This window comes from Hyla sarda, chromosome 8 (genome assembly GCF_029499605.1).
Source record: "Hyla sarda isolate aHylSar1 chromosome 8, aHylSar1.hap1, whole genome shotgun sequence".
Taxonomy (NCBI): Eukaryota; Metazoa; Chordata; class Amphibia; order Anura; family Hylidae; genus Hyla; species Hyla sarda.
Window position 1 is genome coordinate 39,288,629 of NC_079196.1, and position 24,802 is coordinate 39,313,430.

A 24,802-nucleotide genomic window follows, 5' to 3' on the forward strand; every position below is an offset into this window, starting at 1 on the left:
AATTCTGAAGTCTTGTAGTTTTCATTCTGGCCACTAGGCCAAAACTAAGTTGAGGCTTCCTGTTCTGCACAGCTTATTTCTCAATAATTCCTTTCTTCTCAGGAGCACAGTGAAAGGTGATACCAGTAGGGAAGATAACACTGGATCCACCACCATTCACAGCAGGGATCAGCCTCCCCCTTACTGTGGAATGACCTCTGAAAAGGTCCCAGAGAATTCTCAATAATGTCTCTGATTTATCTGACTGGGACAGCTTCAGTCCACTGTTATCTGAGTTTCTTGCAATAACTTAAAATTCTTGTTTGACTTAAAAACCTCCAGACTTCTGAAGGGAACTCTTCTGATATTAGAGATACTCCTGGGTCTTGCTTTTCATACAATTGTCTGACATTGCTGCGGAATCTCCATTTAGCCCCCGTATATTTGTCCCATAAATTTTACTATTGACAACTCTATAGTAAGTCTTTAAACCGATCTATAAGAGTTATTCACACTTGTTTCTGTGTAAAACACCATAAATATCCGCCAGACATGGCATTAACTGCAATCACAGCTCGACTTTTGTAGAGAAGAGGCCGTCTATGTTGCCCGGAGGTAACGTTCTTGTGAGAGAAAACCAACTTAATAACGATAACTCAACAAATGGCAGGTGAAGCCTTTCAGATACAATAGCTGCAGCTGCTAATCCCACAGACACTGCAGGCTCCATCCCGCCAGCCGCAGCGTAATGGAAACCAAGAGCCGAGGTGGTGACGGGTGCCATCAGAGACAAGTAATAAAGGCTTCCTGCTGGGATCTCTCATTTAGAAATCCATATCTAGCTATCTGTCTGTGCTTCCAAATAAAATTTCTAGATTACATTTGCCGTGCAGGTGATCTAAACTGAAAAAAAAAAAGTGAAATCCCTTTTTCAGTTCGCTGCTCATTGACCTCAGTGATAAAAAAAAAAAGGGAAAAATAAAAACAATTTCCTAATTCATCATTAATTCATGATTTTTTTTTTTGTACATTGTTTTTGTTAAAAGATTTTGTACAGGATTATACACTGCTAAGACTGAAGATGGAATGTCCGCATAGACTAGAGAGGAAGCTTTCAAGGGGCTTCTCACAACCACTATCTTGAGAGCAACCGGGAGGCCATCTTGTCCGGTGATCTGTTCCGCAACTGAAATTATGTGATAGTGTGTGGTGACAACTGTGCTCCCCTCATGCACGGAAATGCGACAAAGCAGTGGTCGACACACCCCTCCATGCATCTATATGGGACAGCCGTGGAACAGCTGTCGATCCATGCGTGAGGAGAGCAGAGGCGCTGGGCAGGAGATCGCAGGGGTTCCCAGCGTTTGTGGAAAGCACTGTGGAAGCGTCCGCTCATGTCTATCGGTACCTTCCTCCTTGGATCTGTGCAGTGATGTGCAATGTCTCAGCTACCGGAAAATGGTTGGATACCGGCAGCTCCCACCCTAAATATTGCAAGGCCCAATTTGGTGTTGTGCCCAAATCACAACATCCCAATGTGAATGCATGCCCGCTTCATCTATTACCTTTGTCTTAAACCCACGATAATGGCACATATAGTGCCACTGTTACATTTTTTTTTTTACACATTTCCTTGTTTTGTACAGGATTAGAAACATATGGCTTATTTATTTCCAAACAGCACCACACCTGTCAGCACCACACCTGGCCGTTAGTATTTTTTTTTTTTTTCAGCCTTTAACGGCCATTATTGGCACAAAGGGCAATAACTAATCCGGATGGATCCCATTTACTATAATTGGGTCCGTCTGGTGCCGTTATTTTGTATCGGGAGAAAAAGACTGCACAAGCAGTATTTTTTTCTCCCGCTATTCTCCCCGATTCCCCCAACGGCCGTCACACTGCCGTGTCTTAACGGTAGCGTGAAAGAAGTCTTAATGGTAAATGGTCGTGTCCAATGTCCCCTATCACGCTGCTGGCTTGTTCTAGGAACTGGCTACTTCCTGTTTCTGTTGTCTTCCTCAGACTACGGTTCCCAGGATCCTTTGTATCAAGGTGGGAGGGGACTTTATTTCTCCCATACATCGGTCGCCTGCCCATTGCAGCACAGCCACACAAACTTGTCAGGTGTTGAACTTTTTTATTTTTTTATTTCTATTTTTTGTCTATATTTATTTACTAAAGGGATTGTCACATAACACCCCCTAAAAGGGAATCTATCAGCAGTACTGATCCATCAAAATTGCCGACAGGTCTATACAGAGATTGTGAAGGGGTCGCTGAGTGATACCTGGTGTATCAGTCATTCAGCTTGAATGACAAAGAAAAACATTAGGGCTGGGTTCACACTGCCTTTATCCAATCTGGGGATGGTATACATCAGCACTGTAGCAAAAAAGTATGCCAGTGTAGATCAAGGACACAACAGTATACATCTGCATACCTTTTTGACTGGATAACCAGTATACAACCGACAAACTAGGTAAACGCTGTATAAATCCATCCTTATATAGTGACCGGTCCAGCTGAAATATACAATTTCATTAATATATATGTTCTATATACATAGTGGCCTATCTTCTAGAATAAACCATTTCATTAAACTAAACCCATAGCTCATACTTTCCGTCTCATCAACCTATTTCATTGTCTAAATATCATTCATTACACATATAGAGCAGTTTCCCCTCTTTGGTTGTCACTTACATGCAAGAAGTGAGGGAGTAGCATCATCACTCTATGGATGGCCCCACCCTCCTGAGAGAGAAAGACCTTGTGGTTTCTGCCCTGCAGTGATGAGTCATGCTTTCTTTAGTGCTGAGAAGTGTGTGCAGCTTTAGCCGATCAGACACTGAACCTCTCTCTGATGCTCAGAGCAGGAGGTGGGGGCTGCTCTCAGAGAGTGAGCTGGCTGGCGTGATTACTGTGAGATGTAGGCAATGGGAAGGAGGGAAGGCAAGTACCCCTATGTTTGGAGTACCTTTTTAATGTCTGTATACAGGATAGGAGATAACACTGATTGGTGGTGGTTTGTCCACTGAGACCTCCTGCTGTTCATGAGAACAGAGACTCCTAGGCACACCTCAAAATACGAAGTGTCAGTGTTTTCCAACCAGGGTGCCTCCAGCTGATGAAAAACCACAACTCCCAGCCTTCTGCTGTCTGGCATTCTGGTAGTTGTAGTTTTACAACAGCTGGAGGCACACTGGTTGGGAAACATTGATGTATCATATTTTGAGCAGCAACCATAGCATATTGTCCTGCTTATAGCTCCGTTTTCCATTACCGCGCAATTCACAGCTACAAATGGCTTTACAAGCCTGTCCTCAGCAAGAATGGCCGATCGGTTTATCACACGGAATTAGCTCCGTTACACTTCATTATTCATAATGCGGCAAATTTGACCGTCATTTTCCTATTAGCTTCATTGGCCGCCATACAGTGAGACACATTGTGTGAGGACGGTTTAACTTCATTAACCGGCCGTAATGGCCTCCATTTACTTTGTTAGGGAACCAGCGCCGTCCCGGCTTGTGTATCCAATCTGGGTTTTTGCAATTGCCTATTATTCCTGATTTACTTTGGGAGATTCCAGGTGGAGATAAGCGTTACATTGTATATTTTGCATTTGATGTTTTTCGGCGGTGGTGGGAGAACAGACGCCGGGGTGCAGTTTGCAAAATATTTTATTATGGATTCACAAATATACCTAAGCATCTGAAGTGTTTAAAGTAACAGATCATCACAATTTTGCATTTAATCTCATTTACATCGGCGCTCAGCCCTCGGCGATATACAATCGCTTTGTTCTATCTTCATGGTAATTTTCGTGTCGTTTATGTATATTTTTCTCCGGTTTTGCAGTGGAATAACGTTTTCTACTCCCTGACAGCCTGTTCCCTCCTACTAGTATCCTGTGCTGTAAATACGGTATAATTTAGAAGTGTTTTATGGGTTTTAAATGTATATGTATTATTTGGCTTTATTGATTTTAAGAAAGCCTTCTTAAAGGGATACTCCGGAGGGAATTTTTTTTTTTTTTTAATGAACATGGAAAAGAATACAATTTGTAAAAAAAAATAAAAAAAATAAAATAAAGTTTTAATCAACTGGTGCCAGAACGTTATACAGATTTGTAAATTACTTCTATTTAAAAATCTTAATCCTTCAAGCACCTATCAGCTGCTGTATGCTCCAGAGGAAGTTGTGGTGTTCTTTCCAGTCTGACCACAGTGCTCTCTGCTGACACCTCTGTCCATAGCAGGAACTGTCTAGAACAAGAGAGGTTTGCTATGGAGATTTGCTCCTTCTCTGAACAGTTCCTCACAAGGACAGAGGTGTCAGCAGAGAGCACTGTGGTCAGACTGGAAAGAACTACACAACTTCCTGTGGAGCATACAGCAGCTGATAAGTACTGGAAGGATTAAGATCTTTTTTTTTTTTTTTTTTTTTTTATAGTAATTTACAAATCTTTATAACTTTCTGGCATCAGTTGAATTAAAATACTTTATTTTTTATTTTTATTTTCCCACCTGAGTTCCCCTCCATTTGGCCTATTGTGTTTTTGTTGTTGTTGCGGTACCGTACCATGATTACACGGATTACAGCGGTCAAGATTGTAACGCTACCTCAATGTGTGAATACAGCCTTAGAAATGAGAATGATTTCCAAAGAAGTGTCATGTGATCATTGTCAGACTGACTGAAAGGGCTCATAAAGGGAAGAGAGCTTGGCACAGGATTCCCAACCAGGGTGCCTGCAGCTGTTACAAAACTACATCTCCCAGCCAAAGGCTGTCCGGGCATGCTGAGAGTTGTATTTTTGCAACAGCTGGAGACACCCTAGTTGGGATTCACCGATGTGTGGTTTCATTGACCAGTGTTGTTTCCTACAATATTCCATGTCAGGTAAGACAATACACTTTGCCGTGGCTCATCGTCTTGTCACATCGCCAGCCCCTTTCATTAATATTGCATTTCTTTAATTAAAGTCGCTTTATAACAATCCCCATTTGCCTTTTCTTCCTAACAAAAATGAGACGGTAAAAATGACATTGAGCAAGAAACATCTGTCGCCCGGCACTTGACGCCGCATCTTGTTGAGACACCACCGAGGCCGTAAACCAGATGTGCTACACTTGTTCAGCGCTTTTCCCTGCTCACGATCCATTATTTCCTCCATGTACTGCTGGGAGCACGTTGTCCCTTAGGTGACTCTTTTAGTGACTTTTTATCAGAAGCTCGGAGTTCACTTTGCAAATAAAACTTTCGGAAGCAGAAAATGGCTTCGCTAAGTTGCCATCTGGACTTCTGCTTAATAAATCCATTGATGCAGAATGTTTGTTCGCATATGTGTGTGATTGGCGTTGGTGTGCGGGCTCAGGTATGTCCTTCATATAAGGATATACTGGCGAATGTCTCAATTAAAACATAGTTTTGAGGGTTAGTCATATGTTACTTTCTACATCTACCACAGTAGTGCACCTAAATTTATGTACTATACTTCAAAAGTAAAGCGAAAATGAATACTTAAACGGGCACTGTCAGATTCAAAAACTTTTTATACAGTGGGGCAAAAAAGTATTTAGTCAGCCACCAATTGTGCAAGTTTTCCCACTTAAAAAGATGAGTCCTGTAATTTTCATCATAGGTATACCTCAACTATGAGAGACCTAATGAGAAAAAAAACATAAAATCACTGTCTGATTTTAGAATTTATTTGCAAATTATTGTGGAAAATAAGTATTTGGTCAATAACAAAAGTTCATCTCAATACTTTGTTATATACCCTTTGTTGGCAATGACAGAGGTCACTCATTTTCAGTAAGTCTTCACAAGGTTTTCACATACTGTTGCTGGTATTTTGGCCCATTCCACCATGCAGATCTCCTCTAGAGCAGTGATGTTTTGAGGCTATCGGTTGGCAACCCAGACTTTTTCTATGGGGGTTGAGATCTGGAGATTGGCTAGGCCACTCCAGGACCTTGAAATGCTTCTTAGGAAGCCACTCATTTGTTGCCCAGGTGTGGTGTGTTTTGGGATCATTGTCATGCTGAAAGACCCAGCCACGTTTCACCTTCAATGCCCTTGCTGATGGAAGGAGGTTTTCACTCAAAATCTCACAATACATGGCCCCATTCATTCTTTCCTTTGCACAGATCAGTTGTCCTGGTCCCTTAGCAGAAAAGCAGCCCCAAAGCATGATGTTTTCACCCCCATGCTTCACAGTAGGTATCGTCTTCTTTGGATGCAACTCAGCCTTCTTTCTCCTCCCAAACACGACGAGTTGAGTTTTTACCAAACAGTTCTACTTTGGTTTCATCTGACCATATGAAATTCTCCCAGTACTTTTCTGGATCATCAAAATGCTCTCTAGCAAACTTCAGACTGGCCCGGCTATGTACTGGCTTAAGCAGGGGGACACGTCTGGCACTGCATGATTTGAGTCCCTGGCAGCGTAGTGTGTTACTGATGGTAGCCTTTGATACTTTGGTCCCAGCTCTCTGCAGGTCATTCACTAGGTCCTCACACGTGGTTCTGGGATTTTTGCTCACCGTTTTTGTGATAATTTTTTACACCATGGGGTGAGATCTTGCGTGGAGCCCCAGATTGAGGGGAGATTACCAGTGGTCTTGTATGTCTTCCATTTTCTAATAATTGCTCCCACAGTTGATTTCTTCACACCAAGCTGCTTGTCTATTGCAGATTCAGTCTTCCCAGCCTGATGCAGGTCTACAATTTTGTTTCTGGTGTCCTTTGACAGCTCTTTGGTCTTGGCCATAGTGGAGTTTGGAGTGTGACTGTTTGAGGTTGTGGACAGGTGTCTTTTATACTGATAACTAGTTCAATCAGGAGCCATTAATACAGGTAACAAGTGGAGGACAGAGGAGACTCTTGAAGCAGTTGTTACAGGTCTGTGAGAGCAAGAAATCTTACTTGTTTGTAGGTGACCAAATACTTATTTTCCACCATAATTTGCAAATGAATTCTTTAAAAATCGGACAATGTTTTTTTTCTCATTATGTCTCTCATAGTTGAGGTATACCTATGATGAAAATTACAGGTCTCACTCATCTTTTTAATTGGCAGAACTTGCACAATTGGTGGCTGACTAAATACTCCCCCCCCTGTATGTTGTATATTTTGGCAGAACATAAACCTTTCTAATATTTTTCAGAAGAAAATTTTCTTTTCTTATTATAGAAATCATGGCTTATAAAAAAAAGACCACTAGGGGTCCCCATACCATCCAGAGCATAATCCTGTCCAGCTGCATCATCATCTCTGTACCAGCTGAAGCGCAGGCTGGGACAAAGTCCAGGAAATGAGGGCGGGACAAGCACTCCTCTGTGCTCACTCCTGTCCTTTCAGACTGCATCATGAAAGGACAGGATGGCACTCAAAGCGAACTCCGCTTTGTGCCTGATGACTGGAGATGACAGCCGCCACCCCCCTCCATTAACTTCATTCACTCATACTAGCCATCACGCCCCCTCCCATAGACATGAATATAGTGGGCATGGCGTGACGTCACGAACGCAGAAGCTGCAAGCGGTCGTGTTCCGGACACCGCTGCTGCTTGCCTGAAGATCTATCCTTTATATTTGGGATAAGATGTTTTCAGTGAGTACACCTTTAATAAAAAGTGATTTAAAAAAAAAATCACACATACCCAAATGTGGTACTGATAAAAACTACAGATAACTGTGCAAGAAATGAGCCCTCATACAGCCCGGCATATGGAAAAATGTTATAGGAGTCAGAATAGGGCCATTATATTTTATGCTCCTTTTGTTTAAAAAAAAAAAAAAAAGTATGCCTTTTCTAACAAGTGGAACAGTAATAAAGTATGTAAACACAGGTATCATTTTAATCATATTGACCAACAGAAGAAAGAACTTGTCAACTGTACCATAAAGTGCACTGAGTAAAAATGAAACCACCCGAAAGTTGCAAAATTCATTTTCAATTTTCCCACACAAATATGTTGTGGGTTGCGCTGTGTATTCTATGGTAAAATGAAAGGTGCCTTTACAAAGTAGAATTGGTCACACAAAAAACAAGCCCTCAGAGTCTGTAGATGGAAAAATAAGAGTAAGGGTTGGGTCACGCACACACGTATTTGACGATGTGGATGCGCTGCTGGCAGTCACAAAGCAAGCTCCCTGTAGCTCTTTGTTTCCGCTCGTAGCTGTGCATATCCTGCCAGCACTCACCAGCTGAAACACAGCAGGGAACTCCCTCTGCCGTCGTTTTGTGACTGCCGGCAGCGCATCAGCGGAGTCCAATACACTGCGGATGTGCATTGTGTGGCCTTACCTAATGCCTCCTAGAAGGCAAGGAACAATAGGTAATTTCCCAATCGCACCTTCTTTTTGAAGACATCCCACATTGGCAACCGCTTTCTCTATGCACTGGTAGGGAATTTGGATGTTTTAGGATAATTGTCGCCAGCTGTTTTTCCATTCGGCTCGTTCACATATTAACTTTTCTTCACTTTTAACAAACCTCTGGAAAATAAAAATAAAAAAGCCAACCTGTCATCAGAAGTCCTATAAATGCACACAGCTGGTAGGACTGCGAAGCGGAGATTGAGGAGATCACTGATCTCTGCCGGTCTCATTTTGTGATTGTCACATCATCTAGAATAACTTTCTTTCCGTTACAGCCGGGAGAGAGAGAGGGGAAAAAATCAATTTTTCTTTCTAGAATCATAGATATGAATCTCTGTGTTCAGAACCTGCCGAAAGGAAATTGAGGAATTTCTGATTCTGTCTTGTTCCCTGCCCAGGCTTAGCCGTACCTGACACGACATGAAACGGTTTCAGAGGCTTACGGAGAGTCCCGACGTGTTTCCCCCCCCCCCCCCCCCCCCCTCTCTCTCTCTTTCTGGTTTATATATGATAAATTCACGAGGAGAAGCCTCGGCTTTGATTCTTACACGGCCGTCACCTTGTCATCTACTTTTACCTTGGTATTTCTGCATTGGAAATGTTAATGTATGAATGTGTAAGGATTGATTTAGTATTGATGTTGGCTGTATGCGAATTGACTGTTCAGTGCGGAGGCAATTGTATGTCTTCTCTGTGTCGGAATCTTTATTATATTCCATAGCTGAAAGGGATTTTGCGCTCTGATGCTGATCTGCTTAAAGTCAAGGCGAGCCCCTTTAATATAAAATAATTTATAGGAATTGCCAGTTTTTTCAACCAGGGTGCCTCCAGCTGTTGCAAAACTCAAACTCCCAGCATGCCCAGACAGTATTTGGCTGTCTGGGCATGCTGGAAGTTGTAGTTTTTCAACAGCTGAAGACACCCTGGTGGATAAACGCTGTACTAGGAACACCTTACAAGACACCCAATCTGTTCTTGTCAAAGTTGCTTCGATATTAACACTTGCTAATTTTTCCTGCTTCCAACACATCAACTTCCAGATCTGTTCACTTGCTGCCTAATATATCCCACCCCTTGACAGGCGCCATTATCCCAACATGATCGACATTATTCACTTCACCTGTTACAGTCGATCAGTTGTTGTGGGAAAAAAAGATATATATATACACACATACACACATACACTGGAGATCAAAATGAGAACAATTTATAAACACTTGATTTTTTTCAGAAATAATGTAATCTACATTGATCATCATTTCAAGGATTTTTTAGTAAGGGGTACACTGTGCCATTAGAACAGCGTTTTACAAAATAACCAAAGTATATCAACATAAAACCTTTATTTAATGATGATGATAGAGAACAGCAATGACTGTAGCAAAGAGAAAGATGCTAACTAAATTTTCTGAAGGTTCCAACAGTCACCAATCCACCAATCAGTAGGAAGTGTACAGGCCTTTGAATGACTTCAGCACATCTGCGCCCCCCACAGGACATCACTAGACTCTCACACATCTGCGCCCCCCACAGGACATCACTTGATTCTCACACATCTGCGCCCCCCACAGGACATCACTTGATTCTCACACATCTGCGCCCCCCACAGGACATCACTTGATTCTCACACATCTGCACCCCCCACAGGACATCACTTGATTCTCACACATCTGCGCCCCCCACAGGACATCACTAGACTCTCACACATCTGCGCCCCCCACAGGACATCACTAGACTCTTACACATCTGCGCCCCCCACAGGACATCACTAGACTCTCACACATCTGCGCCCCCCACAGGACATCACTAGACTCTCACACATCTGCGCGCCCCCCACAGGACATCACTAGACTCTCACACATCTGCGCCCCCCACAGGACATCACTAGACTCTCACACATCTGCGCCCCCCACAGGACCTCGCTGGTCTCTCACACATCTGCGCCCCCCACAGGACATCACTTGATTCTCACACATCTGCGCCCCCCACAGGACATCACTTGATTCTCACACATCTGCGCCCCCCATAGGACATCACTAGACTCTCACACATCTGCGCCCCCACGGGACCTCGCTGGTCTCTCACACATCTGCACCCCCCCCAGGACATCACTAGACTCTCACACATCTGCGCCCCCCACAGGACATCACTAGACTCTCACACATCTGCGCCCCCCCCATAGGACATCACTAGACTCTCACACATCTGCGCCCCCCACAGGACATCACTAGACTCTCACACATCTGCGCCCCCCACAGGACCTCGCTGGTCTCTCACACATCTGCGCCCCCCACAGGACATCACTGGTCTCTCACACATCTGCGCCCCCACAGGACATCACTGGTCTCTCACACATCTGCACCCCCCACAGGACATCACTAGTCTCTCACACATCTGCGCCCCCCACAGGACATCACTAGAGACTCACACATCTGCACCCCCCACAGGACATCACTAGACTCTCGCACATCTGCGCCCCACATAGGACATCACTAGACTCTCACACATCTGCACCCCCCACAGGACATCGCTGGTCTCTCACACGTCTGCGCCCCCCACAGGACATCACTGGTCTCTCACACATCTGCGCCCCCCACAGGACATCACTGGTCTCTCACACGTCTGCGCCCCCCACAGGTCTTCACTAGTCTCTCACATCTGCGCCCCCCACAGGACATCACTAGACTCTCACACATCTGCGCCCTCCAAAGGAGCTCACTGGTCTCTCACATCTGCGCCCCCCACAGGACATCACTGGTCTCTCACACATCTGCGCCCCCCACAGGACATCACTGGTCTCTCACACATCTGCTCCCCCCACAGGACCTCACTGGTCTCTCACACATCTGCGCCCCCCACAGGACATCACTGGTCTCTCACACGTCTGCGCCCCCCACAGGACATCACTGGTCTCTCACACGTCTGCGCCCCCCACAGGACATCACTAGTCTCTCACACGTCTGCGCCCCCCACAGGACATCACTGGTCTCTCACACTGCTCTGGTGGGATTTTGCTCCACTCTTCTTCCAGTCTCTTCCACTCTTCTGTGACACTTGTGAGTTTCTTGGCCATAACTTTGTCACCAAGGATTTTCCATAGGTTTTCTATTGGGTTTAGATTAGGACTCTGAGCGGCCATTTCATTGTTTCAATATTTCCAGTTTCAAGGAACTGCTTTACCCGTTTTGCTGTGTGACAGGGGGCATTGTCCTGCATGAAAATTGCTGCTCATTGAGGGATGAACGCACGGAAGGAACCATGTGTTGAAGAAGGTTCTGATACTTGCAGTCACTCTGCCATGTAGCTGTATGAGAGGTCCAACTCCTGCTGCGGAAAACATTCCCCAAACCATGACACTTCCTCCTTCACCTTTCACTGACTTCTTTACACACTTTGGGTTCAGTCTTTCCCCAGTTTGTCGACGAACATAATGTTTCCCTTCAGACCCAAATAAATGAATCTTGCTTTCATCACTAAAATGAACTCTGGGCAACTTCTCCTCTGTCCACACAACATGCTCCTCAGGTGAGTTTAGCCTTTTGATTCTTTCAGCTAATGAGAGGTCTGGTCACTGCAGAGTGGGCTTTCAGTCCAAATGCTCTTAAATGTCGAGACACTGTATGATGAGACACGTCCTTACCCTGTTCAGTGCTGAACTGGCCAGCGATTCCAGCTGCAGTGTTGAAGTGATTTCCCATGGACATTCTCCACATTATCCTGTCCCCTCTTGCATTTGTCTTTCCGGGGCGACCAGCCTTCTTGGGAACTTGAATGAGTTTGTGACGTTGTAAAGATACAATATTCTAGAAATCAGACTTGGAATGACCAACTTCTCTTGTTATGGCTGATAGGGTCACCCGTTTGACCTTCATCTGGACAACCTGCTGCCGGAGGGCTTCAGTCACTATGGAATGTTACACCATTTTTGCAAAGTCAGTGAAAACTGGAAAGTTAGGCTCTCAGTTAGATAGGGTTTGTCAGATCATTAAGGATCCTACATTTTGTTCAGTGTTCTTTTTCAATTATCTCATTTACATATTTATTCTGTGCTTTAGAATAAATAAAAATTATGAAATAAACTTGAAATACTGCTACAGTGACCCCTCGACCTACGATGGCCCCGACATACGATCATTTCAACATGCGATTCCTCTGAGGCCATCGCATGTTGAAGGCAGCATCAACATACGATGCTTTTGTATGTCGGGGCCATCGCATAAATGGCTATCCGGCAGCGCAGACTGCTTCAGCTGCCACCGGATAGCCATTTACGGTGCCCCGCGTGCTGCAGTGACGATCACTCACTTGTCCTCGGGGCTCCGGCCCGTCCTCTTCAGGATCCCCTGCATCGTCGGCGCTCTCCATCATCGTCATCACGTCGCTGCCTACGCCGTCCCGTCATCCAATAGGAGTGGCGTGCGTAGCAACGTGATGGCGGCGACGGAGAGAGAGGATGCCGGGGAAGCAGAGGCCTTGCCGGAGCGTCGGGGACATCACGGGGACGCGGCGACAGCGATGAACGGCGACATCCTGGGCAGTGGTGACTAGCGGTGACGGTCCAGAGCGGCGGGGACAGGTGAGTACAACTTCCTTTAACAGTGGTCTTCAACCTGCGGACCTCCAGATGTTTCCAAACTACAACTCCCAGCATGCCCGGACAGCCTTTGGCTGTCCGGGCATGCTGGGTGTTGTAGTTTGGCAACATCTGGAGGTCCGCAGGTTGTAGACCACTGTCCTATACTTTACATTGCACGGATCCCTCAACATGCGATGGTTTCAACAAACGATGGTCCGTTTGGAACGGATTACCATCGTATGTTGAGGGATCACTGTATCTTACTCATGTTAGGAGATATTCACATAGGACTACATAATGACCTTGACTTTTAGGAAATAGATTTGTTCTCTAATTTTGATCTCTAGTGTGTATGTGTATGTATGTATGTGTGTGTATGTATATATATATATATATATATATATATATATATATATATATATATATATATAAACTGTGTTGTTCCTTTTTACAGTTCTCTTTTCCTTGCTGAGCAGCTGTTCTGCTTTTTCCCTGGTAATTTGCGTTCCGAGGGCATTGTTCTGCCGGGCATAAATGTACCGTTCTGTTGGTTTTTGTCGTTTTTGCAGCTTGCTCTGCTACGAACATGCAAATATTTTAGACAGAGTTACATTTCATTTTTCCTAATTGGTTTGGAAGTTAATATTTCCTCTTTTTAGTAAACAGTTTTAGACAGAACGGAACATTCGCTTTCGCAATATTTATAGAAATCTGTATAGCAGCAATACAGCAGGTCAATAATACATTATTACTGGAATAAACCGATGCCGGCTCTCCTTCCTTCCTTACCGGGGACGTGAGGAGCTCGCTCCTTCTACCTTTTCCTTGAGGAGAGCTAAGCAGCGCTGTCACTTGGATTGATGCGGGAGGAGAGCGATTATCAGTAAATGAGGTCACCTCTGTTCCGTGCCCCCTGTAAGTAAGAAAACAGAAGCAGGAATAGAATCAATGTTCTTATTTCCTTCACGCTCTTCTATCTCTGAAGCTGAAATCCACACATTAGATATTGTACCGTATGGGGGGAGGGGAGAGTAATGCTGCAAAATCCGTGACACTGACATTGTAATTTAATAGAAGAGGCCGGAGTTGATATGTTTGTAGCTTCCTCTGGATATTCCAGTTTCCACAAATTACAATTGCTTATTCCACAGCAAAACAGAAGAGTGGAGAGCAAGGTTCCATTACTTCAAGCATCTCCTTTTTTAAAATATTTAAGAACTGTTACCATTCCTCTTAAAGCATAGCTGTCATTTCAGGTGACTTTTCAGGATGCACTGCCGTGTGTGTGTGTGGAGCAGCACTATTTCTGGCCATTATATAACTTGTACGTGGTATTTTTAAGCGAATTTCTGCTCTGCAAGCTTAATCTATAATTTGCAGCTCTCCCAGAGCTGGTGGTGGGGCTGTTTAATAGGATAATCTGTCACATTATGTATACAAAAAAGAGGATTGCAGCAACACACATTGGTCAAAAAACTGAGTCTCTTAGCGCACTTTTTGATCAAAACGTGTCCCCCATCCACCACGGGGAGGTGGCCTCATTTAGGATGGGACCCTAGCACAAATTCTGAGCCCAACGCTCAGATACCAACTCACCTCTGCCACGCTCAGAGGCCACCTCCCCCTGGTGGATGGGGGACACGTTTTGATCAAAAAGTGCGCTAAGAGACTCAGTTTTTTGACCAATGTGTGCTGCTGCAATCTTCTTTTTTTTATACTCTGTATCTGCCACAGCAGTGTGCACCTGTCACATTAGGTAGATAGCTGAATGCCTACAATTAGTTGTTTAAGTATGCGGAATTGGCAAACTTTCTTGGCATTCTTAGTCAGACAGCTACTGGAGCCAGCTACACTGTTTTGGAGGCCCATTAAAGGGGTATTCCAGAATTTTTTTTTATTTGACTTTGCTACAGGGGCTGTAAAGTTAGTTTAGTTCATAATATAGTGTCTGTTCCTGTGTGTGATGGTTTTCTCACAATTCTTATGGGATTTTCACCCCAATATTTATTTTTAACAGCATACAAAATTACTGTCTCAGTTTTTCCCCAGGTTGCAGCATGGCAGAGCCCTGACATCACTAGTCAGCTGATGACAGGGAGCCTGTCTGCTTCAATGGGTGGAGGGGTCGCTTGGTGGGAGAGAGATCAATCTGCAACTAATGCAACAGCTGTAGGCACCCTGATTGAAAACCACAGGTCTTTTGAATGGATGCGTGGGAGGGAGGAAAACTGAATTATGGGATTTGTATGCAAAGAAGAAAACGCAAAAAGGAAATACCAGTTCACAAAAAGCTAGCCACAGTGTTATGGTAATCTCACCACATAGCCATTTAGCCCCAAGACGAGCACCGATCCTTCCTAAGCATGTCCATTACTGTCTGCCAGGTATGTACTAAAATCGCCTTAAACTGGATAACCCCTTTAATGTTTAGAAAACCAACCTTACAACCTGTAGCAGATTTCTAGGTGCCTTTGATATCTGCCTCTATGGGTTTTTCCAGCATTGGTTGGTTGCCCTTTCCATTTATTCTGATGCAGTGCTCCTCCAACATTGCCTTGTATAATTGTCATTGTGCAGGAATTGGCGAGGATGTTCTCAGTAGGGATCGTTGATGACATTGGTCCTCCAGTAAGTTTTACCTAGTTTTTAACCTGTGATACGTCAGACTCGTTGGCAATAAGGGGATTTGAGGAACCATATTAGGGCCTGATCACTTAATTTTTTGGCTTAATGACACGGCTGTACATCAGGGTACCTTTGGGAAAGTTTTGCAAAGTATTTTGTGCAGTAGCCATCCAGTCCAGTAGAACAAAGTTAAGCCGGGTTCACATCTGCATTGGAGCTTCGTCCCAGAGTCTGTCACAGTGACCAACAATGGACCTTGACTTTGGAGGTCCATTGGGTTTCCATTTGGTGTCCGTTGCAGGATCTTTTTCTCTACTCACCTCCCGTAATTTAAACAGACTCAGCGAGCAGAGCTTAACTGTGATGTGAACCCGGCCATAGTCTACTTTAAAGACTACATTTGGTCTGTTTTGTGCTGAAAATTGCTTGAAACTTTTCAAGCGGATGGTGGGGGGTCCACAACTTCCACATGTCCTCTGCAACCTATATGAAGATCCCTTAAAGGGGTACTCCGGTGAAAAAACTATTTAAATATATAAATTTTTTTTAAATCAACATGTGACAGAAAGTTAAACAGATTTGTAAATTACTTCTATTAAGAAAATCTTAACCCTTCCAGTACTTATCAGCTGCTATCTGACCATAGTGCTCTCTGCTGACACCTCTGTCTCAGGAACTGTCCAGAGAAGGAGCAAATCCTCATAGCAAACCTCTTCTGCTGCGGACAGTTCCTGACATGGGCAGAGGTGTCAGCAGAGAGCACTGTGGTCAGACAGAAAAGAAATTCAAAAAGAAAAGAACTTCCTGTGGAGTAGGGATACAGATACTGGTATCTGTACCGATACTGGACATTTGCACGAGTCCCTGATACCTAATCAGTAAGCCACCTGGACTCTCCACTTCTGAGCTTTGGAGTGCGCTCAGGAGCTGAGCGCACATAATAGCCGGGACCTGCATTAACCTTTTAGACAACTTTTGATCGCGGCGTCTAAAAGTCCTGAAGTTAACTGTCGGTTAGCTCACAGATACTGAACGGGATCACCATGGTGTAATCGCGATGTCCCGATCAGCTGTGAGGACCGCCGGAGGTCCCTTACCCTGCCCCGTGCATCTGATCATCGCTGCTTTAGTGCTGCCAGCCATGGCAGGCATTAGTAAAGGAGCGCCGATAACACTGATCACTGCTATGGCATAGTATTGATCAGTGTATGCAATCTACAGATTGCATGTAATAGTCCCATATGGGGACTTAAAAAGTGAAAAGAAAAATTGTACAAAAAATTAATAAAGGTGAATGCCCTTCCCAATAAAAAAATTTGAATTTTTTTTATATAAAAAAAAAAAGCCCTTACACCTCTTTTTCCCATTAAGGGTATGTTCACACGGGCAGATCCACAGCGTATTTTACACTGCGGATCCACCGCTGAAGGACCGCTACATGCTGCCTTTAGATTTGTTTACTCTGAGCAGCAATATGCTGCTATGGGCAGACACACTGCAGTGATGTGGGAGTACTCTCACACCGGCGGGCGCTCCCCCTGCTCCATGAGCTAGGCCGAGAACGGCCACAATGTGCGCGTACACTGCATGCGCGGTGACTCGCACATTGCTTCAATGTGTCTGCTCGTAGCAGCTCCGAGCAGGCACATCTAAAGGCACCACATAGCGGTCCTTCAGCAGCGGATCCGCAGCGTAAAATACGCTGTTGATCCATCTATGTGAACGTACCCTTAAGGGGAAAAAAAAACCCTGTCACATGACATTGAAAAAAGTATCGGTAATTGGTATCGGCGAGTACTTAAGCAAAAGTATCGGTACTCGGTCTTATCGGGACATCCCTATTGTGGAGCATACTGCAACTGATAAGTACTGAAAGGATTAAAGGGGTTATCCAGGAAAAAACTTTTTTTTTTATACATCATGCTCCAGAAAGTTAAACAGATTTGTAAATTACTTCTATTAAAAAAAATCTTTTCTTCTGTTCTTTTCTGTCTAAGTGCTCTCTGATGACACGTGTCTCGGGAGCCGCCCAGTTTAGAAGCAAATCCCCATAGCAAACCTCTTCTACTCTGTGCAGTTCCCGAGACAAGCAGAGATGTCAGCAGAGAGCGCTGTTGCCAGACAGAAAAGAACAACTCAACTTCAGAAGCTGATAATTATTGAAAGGATTAAGATTTTTTTAATAGAAGTCATTTACAAATCTGTTGAACGTTCTGGAGCCAGTTGAGATATATATGTATGTGTATATATAAGTTTTTTCCTAAAATACCCCTTTAAGATTTTTAAAAAGTAATTTACAAATCTGTTTTAACCTTCTGGCATCAGTTGATTTTGAATATCTAATTTTTTTCCACCGGAGTACCCCTTTAGGAAGACTTTTCAGAATAGACTAGACTACTCTTTGATCGTGTATTTCGATTTAGACAATGGAAACCTAAAGGGGGATGACTGGGATATAGCTCCACATTGGAGTCCACATCTTCTCTGCAAACCTATTGAAGACTTTCTTAGAGAACACAAATCTCTTGTTTGATCATGTATTTCCATGTAGACAATGGAAGTCTTAACAGGGATGACTGTGGTGTAGCCCATTCTTCTCATGGAGATCAGACCCTTATTTATGGTGATCTTTAAACCTATAGTGGAAAGACCTGGAATGTAGACCTCTTTTGAGCTGTGACTCGTGAAAATTCCTTTTTCGAGATTTTTCGAGAAAATGTTCCTCCTCCCTCCGGTGGTGAAGTCAGCTGGCTGCTAAGGTGTCATTTAGACCGAGGAATAACCCAAGTGTCAGGCTGGGAGCCCGGCAGACACTGACATCTATTGTGTCCTGATTTAATGTGTAATCTCTGTGAGGAAGTAACTTGGTGACTGGAATTTTTATAGACGGATCGGTATTTCTTTGCAGCCGGGGACATTTTGTATGGGGAGGGATAAACACTTCTCCTCCGGGAGGCCTCTGTTCTGTCGCTCAGTGTTTTTTTTTTTTAAGGTTTTAACATCGACGGCTTGCTCATTTTGTGGACTTTCTGTGCCGAGAGCAGCTGCACTGCGAATGGGAATCTTTCATCTGCCAATATAGAGAGAATCAGCACTTTACAACGGGCAAGGACGCGATTACCATTGAAACTTGCTACTACTGCATATATTGTATATACATGTCTGTACTGCTGACGAATATGTTCTGAAGTTTCTTATAAATGTACGTAAACTTTGGGTAAAATATAAGATAATTGCATTGGAAGAATTCAACTAATAAATGGATATTAACTGGATTACTTTGTCCACCATCACGATTAAATTAGGGCAACCTTGAGATCTCATTGACAAACTAAAAGGCAATGGTCTCAAAAATGTGGACCTCTAGATGTTGCGAAACTACAACTCCCTGCATGCCCGGACAGCCAGCGGCTGTCCGGGCATGCAGGGAGTTGTAGTTTTGCAACATCTAGAGGTCCACAGTTTGCAGACTATTGCCATACCCTAAAGCTCACAGTCTGCATATAGTATGTTAAGGGGGTACTCCGCCCCTAGACATCTTATCCCCTATCCAAAGCATAGGGGATAAGATGTCTGATCGTCCCGCTGCTGGGAACCCCCGCGATCTCTCCTGCAGCACCCCAGACATCCGGTGCACGGAGCGAGCCTGATGCCTGGTGATGCAGGGGCCGGAGGATCGTGACATTATGGCCCTGCCCCCTCGTGATGTGACGACCTTCCCCCTCAATACAAGCCTCTCAATACAAGTCCTCCCATAGACTTGCATTAAGGGGGCATAACGTCACGATCCTCCGGCCCCTGCATCGCCAGTCATCAGGCATGGAGGGAAGCTCGCTCCGTGCACCAGATGTCTGGGGTGCTGCAGGAGACATTGCGGGGGTTCCCAGCTGTGGGACTCCCATGCTCAGACATCTTATCGCCTATCCTTTGGATAAGCAATAAGATGTCTAGGGGCAGAGAACCCCTTTAAAGGGGTAATCCAAGAATAGAGAAACGGAGCTCATTTCTTAAAAAACAAAAACAAAAAAAACACTCCCTATCTGTCTTCAGGTTGGGTGTGGTTCTGCAGCTCCGTTCCAGTAAAGTGAATGGAGCAAAGTTGTAATACCACACCCAACCTGGGGACAGACGTGGAGTTGTTTTTTGAAAGAAGCTCTGTGTTTCTATTCTTGGATAACTCCTTTAACACTAGATAGTTTTGGGTTGCACAGGCTTGACCAGAAAGGCTAATCATGGACAACCCCTTTAAAATAAATTACAAAACTATTCTTTGGGAAGGGTCTTAAAGTGTACCTGTCGTGACAAGTGTTTAGACCCCCTACTGGTCACAAGAATGCTGCAGTCTTTTCTCCCTGCTGTGTGTCTGAGCCGGACGGTCCCATAGACTTACATTAGGAGATCATCCTGGCCACGTGACAAGGAGTGCGCACTTCTCTTGGCTCCTCCTACTGATCGCTCGGAATATGAACACTCAACCCCGATAAAAACTTAAGATATGTCTCTCTGGCAGGTACACTCTAAAAATGCTGTCAGCATTATGCAAAGGACCAAGAGAGGGAATAAATGATACCTAGTGTTTCGGGACATGCCACCTACATGCCTGGAGAGCTCTGGGGACCATCTGGGCACTTGCAGAAGAAAGTAGTGTATATAAAGGAAATCGTGTGAATAGGAATATCTTTTTTCATTGGAGAATTGTCTGGTTTAGACAACCCTGAATGAAGATAGACGGAATGATATTTGCGAGGTCTTGCTGATGGGAACCCCTACATCCAGATTTAGAGGATCTTGGTATTTCTATTTGTCCTTTGCATAATGGCTTAGGGTTAAAGGGGTACTACGAAGAAAATAAATTTTTTTAAATCCACTGTTGTCAGAAAGTATAGAAAAATCTTAATCCTTTCATTTGCTATAAGGATTTGCTTCTGCTCTGGACAGTTCCTGACACAGACAGAGGTGGCAGCAGAGAGTACTGTGTCTGACTGGAAAGAACTACACAACTTCTTAATTTTCTGGACCTATTTGATTTGGAAACTCTCCTTCCTCTTGAGTACCCCTTTAAATTGAAATAGTTTCCCTCCCAGCTCCAAGTAATAGTTTTAGAATTCAATCTATATTTCTTAATATTAAAACAAGGCACATCCATGTGCTAATTGTATAAAAATACAAATGAAACAGACGTTTCAAACTAAGCCAAGAATAAGAATGGAGTTTAAAATGCGTCTGCTTTTCTTTTTTTTCAACTGTAACTTTTATTAAAGGATTTTTGAGTGATAGAAATCCAAATAAAGGAGAAAGAACATACAAATGACATCATAGAGGGTCGAGACCCAGGAACGGTCGGTATGTTATGAATAAGAAAACAAACAATGGGCCACAGTAGGCCAATAAGACCATAGAAATCCAACAAAAGCCTCCGATACCAGGGTGCTAATAGAACAAAAAGACCATAACTTTAACCATAAAGATGCATGAACAAGCGTAAGTCTGCGCACCAATAAATATAGGGGGTGAAGTCCAGAGGGCCACCAACACGGGAGGGGGAGGAAGAAACAAAAAGGGACATGCGTCTGCTTTTCTTTTGTATTTTTGTAGCACGTTGATGTAGCTTGTTTTAATATAAATTGCTTTTTACTTGGAGCTGAGAACTATTCCACCTTGTGTTGAACTGGGCGTCAAGATCTATGGGTGTATGGATCTTACAGATGGCGGTGAATTGATTTTACATTATGTTGGGGAATACGTTAACAGTGAAATAAGCTTGAGCTAGGACAAAAACAATAATAAAAAAATTAAAAAAATGTCTTGCTTGCGTTGATTCCCCTCCCCCCCCCCCCCTCCCACCATCCTGACAGAGCCTTGTCCTACTGTGCAACACTTCTTGGTGTCTGGATGTACGGACGCTTCCTTGTTTTGAGATAATCCGTAACTGAGGCCGGTCACCTCTGTGGCCAATGATTGGCTGAACGGGCTCTCCTTGGTGTCTAGTGCAGTGGGATCAGGCTTTATTGGAATGGCAGGGGATCAGTACACCTTATTTGTACAATCCCATTAAAGGGCAGAGAGAATCGCTCAGATCTTCTACATCTGATTGTGGGGGCTGCCATCAGCAAAACCCTGCTAATCCCACCAAATCCATACATCCTTTAACTAGGTGAAAAAAAAAAAAGAAAGATAATACTATTCACACTTGGAAGCTTTTCGCATGCTACAGCTTAAAGCGTTTGTTTTTTTTTGTATTTTATTTGCCTTTTAGTCTTAAAAGGGGTATTTCGATAATTTAAAAATTTTTTAAATCAGCTGGAGCCACAAAGTTATACAGATTTGTAAATTACTTTTATATATTTAAAAAAATCTTAATCCTTCCAGTAGTTATCAGCTGCTTTATACTCCAGTGGAAGTTGTGTAATTCTTTCTGGTCTGACAACAGGGCTCTCTGCTGCCACCTTTGTCCGTGTCAGGAACTGTCCAGAGCAGGAGGATTTTCTTCTGCTCTGGACAGTCCCTGACATGTACAGATGTGTCCGCAGAGAGCACTGTGGTCAGACTGAAAAGAACTGCGCAACTTCCTTAGGAGCATACAGCAGCTAAGTACTGGAAGGATTAAGATTTTTAAATGAAAGTAAATTACAAATCTGTTTAAAGGGGTACTCCGGTGCTTAGACATCTTATCCCCTATCCAAAGGATAGGGGATAAGATGCCTGACCACGGGAGTCCCGCCGCTGGGGAGCTTGTTCGCTCTGGGTCTGATTACGGGCGATCACAGGGTGGGTGGCGTGTGACATCACGCTCCGCCCCTCAATGCAAGCCTATGGGAGGGGACGTGACAGCTATCACGCCCCCTCCCGTAGGCTTGCATTGAGGGGCGGAGCGTGATGTCACACGGGGGCGCAGGCGTGATGTCACACGCCGCCCGCCCTGTGATCCCCCATAATCAGACCCGGAGCAAACGCGCTCCGGGGACTGATTACTAACGGGGTGCCACATGCAAGATCATGGGGGTCCCCAGTGGCGGGACTCCTGCGGTCAGGCATCTTATCCCCTATCCTTTGGATATGGGATAAGATGTCTAAGCACCGGAGTACCCCTTTAACTCTATGGCACACATTGATTTGAAAACAAGTACCCCTTTAATCATTAGTCTCCATGTTGCTACTTATAAAAGCAATACTCACATGAAACCTATACATAGCAGTTAGTGTTTATTAATTTTTTTATTTTTTTCTATTACAGCTCGACCGAGAAGTCCTTTCCTTGGAGATCAGCAGGTATGGAAAAGCTAATCCCGTAATGTCTTGAATGTTCTTCACTACCATTTTATGACGTGGCTTATAGGATAATAAAAAAGCCACAAGTTACAAGTGTCTAGAGCAGCGTTTCCCAACCAGTGTGCCTCCAGCTGTTGCAAAACTACAACTCCCAGCATGCCCGGACAGCCAACGGCTGTCCGGGCATGCTGGGAGTTGTAGTTTTGCAACAGCTGAAGGCACACTGGTTGGGAACCGCTTAGTATATATTTATACGGTGATGCATGTGTGGTGATTATAATGACTATGTAAAATGGAGCAATCTCTGCTTCTCATCCACATAACATCAGGATTCGTCTCGTAATTAGTTTCTGTATTTCGAGGCTTTAAAATGAGAAGAACCTTTTGATCCTTATTTCTTAAAATACATTTCTATCCAGTCTGCTCAGAATCCCAGTGAGACAAGTCTGGCAAATACGAATATGTGGAGATACGAGAGTGCACAGGGAATAAGAACCCTGACACAACAGGCTACTTTACTAAAACTGTCTAAAAAGTTCCCCAAAAATGTTCCTAGTACACGCAAAAAGAACTATAGAAAGGTAAAAACTGTCCTGTTGCTAAGGGCAACAAGGACACTTTTTGGATTTGTTATAACAAATGAGGCCTGCTCTTCAATAATGGATCTTAAATGGGAATGGCCATTAAAACTAATTTATGCTAATGCACTCCTTATGGTAAATAAAAAATCTTTCTAATGTACTTTGTTTAAAAAAATGAAGTTTTCTATGTTTTATTTGTTTAAAAAAAGCTGCCATTAGGTGTCTCCCTACTTGTCCAGAGCACATTCCCACCCCCATCTCTTGCACAGTCTGGAGTGCTGAGGGTGTGTGTGTGCAGCCTTAACCAATCATAGCTCATCTCACACTGAACTGCTCTGGGCTGTGTGTAGCAGAGTGAGGGAGGAAGTTCTCCACTGTATGGCTTCAGATGATGTCACTCCTGCTGGGGAACGCCCCTTCCCAGTCTGTGAATCTGACTGAGCAGAAAATATAGAGCAATATCAAGGTAGAAAACTAAAAAAATTATAAAAATAAAGGCAGGGGGTGGTTTATCATGATGGGGGCAGTGGACTGGGAGGATTATAACATTTAACAAGATCATGACAGGTTCTCTTTAATGGCCATCCACCGTCTCTTTAATGCTATATTCACGCAGCGGAATATTCTCGGAACGTCCGCCCAGAAATAAAACACCTGCACATTCCCCAAATAGCAGGTGCCGGGAGAATGTGATGGCGCTTGGTCCACTATGTGCTTTCTCCATAGATGGCAATGTATTTCCTAGCAGATTCCTCCAAAAGAATTGACATGTCATTTCTTTCGGCATTGGCTGGAATCGGGGTTATGCCGCGGAAACTAAGGGTGCAGCTGGAAGTTGTAGTTTTGCAACAGCTGGAGGAACCCTTGATGGAAAATGCTTTTTTAGGCAAACCAAACCACCAATCCCCAATAGAAACTCACTCCCCCTGATCCTCTAAGGAATTAAAGGGGTCCTTTGCCACTAGGCATTTCATCCCCTGCCCTAAGGATAGGGGATAAGATGTCTGATCACGGGGATCCACCTGCTGGGAACCCCCCATGATCTGCACCCCTTCATTCCGAAGTTCTGGACATTTATGTTCAGAATACTGGTTTTCGGTGGCCCCCTCCCATTTGTCACCCACATGGAAGACATGAATGTTCAGAACATCGGGGTGCAGGGCCAGAGATCGTGAGGGTTCTAGCCACCGGACCCCCGCAATTAGACATCTTATCCCCTCTCCTTCTGATAGGGGATAAGAGGTCTAGGGGTGGAGGACCCCTTTAAATACATGTAAGGTCAAGCTGAATTTGCATGCTACTTAAAATCTCCATTGGCACAACTGCCATGTTTGTAAATGTATGTGACAAACCTTAAACCATTGGGGGAAATTTAATAAA

At 44.1% G+C, this 24,802-nt stretch overlaps 1 protein-coding gene across 6 annotated transcripts in view; it reads left to right on the plus strand.

The window, feature by feature from the left end:
* Positions 1–24,802, plus strand: part of PKP4 (plakophilin 4) — a 332,003-nt gene that overhangs the window by 176,775 nt on the left and 130,426 nt on the right. For all 6 annotated transcript variants that reach the window (XM_056535034.1, XM_056535032.1, XM_056535035.1 and 3 more), the window contains one exon: positions 22,807–22,841. In XM_056535034.1, coding sequence (XP_056391009.1) covers positions 22,807–22,841 — 35 coding nt within the window. The remainder of the gene's footprint in view (positions 1–22,806; positions 22,842–24,802) is intronic.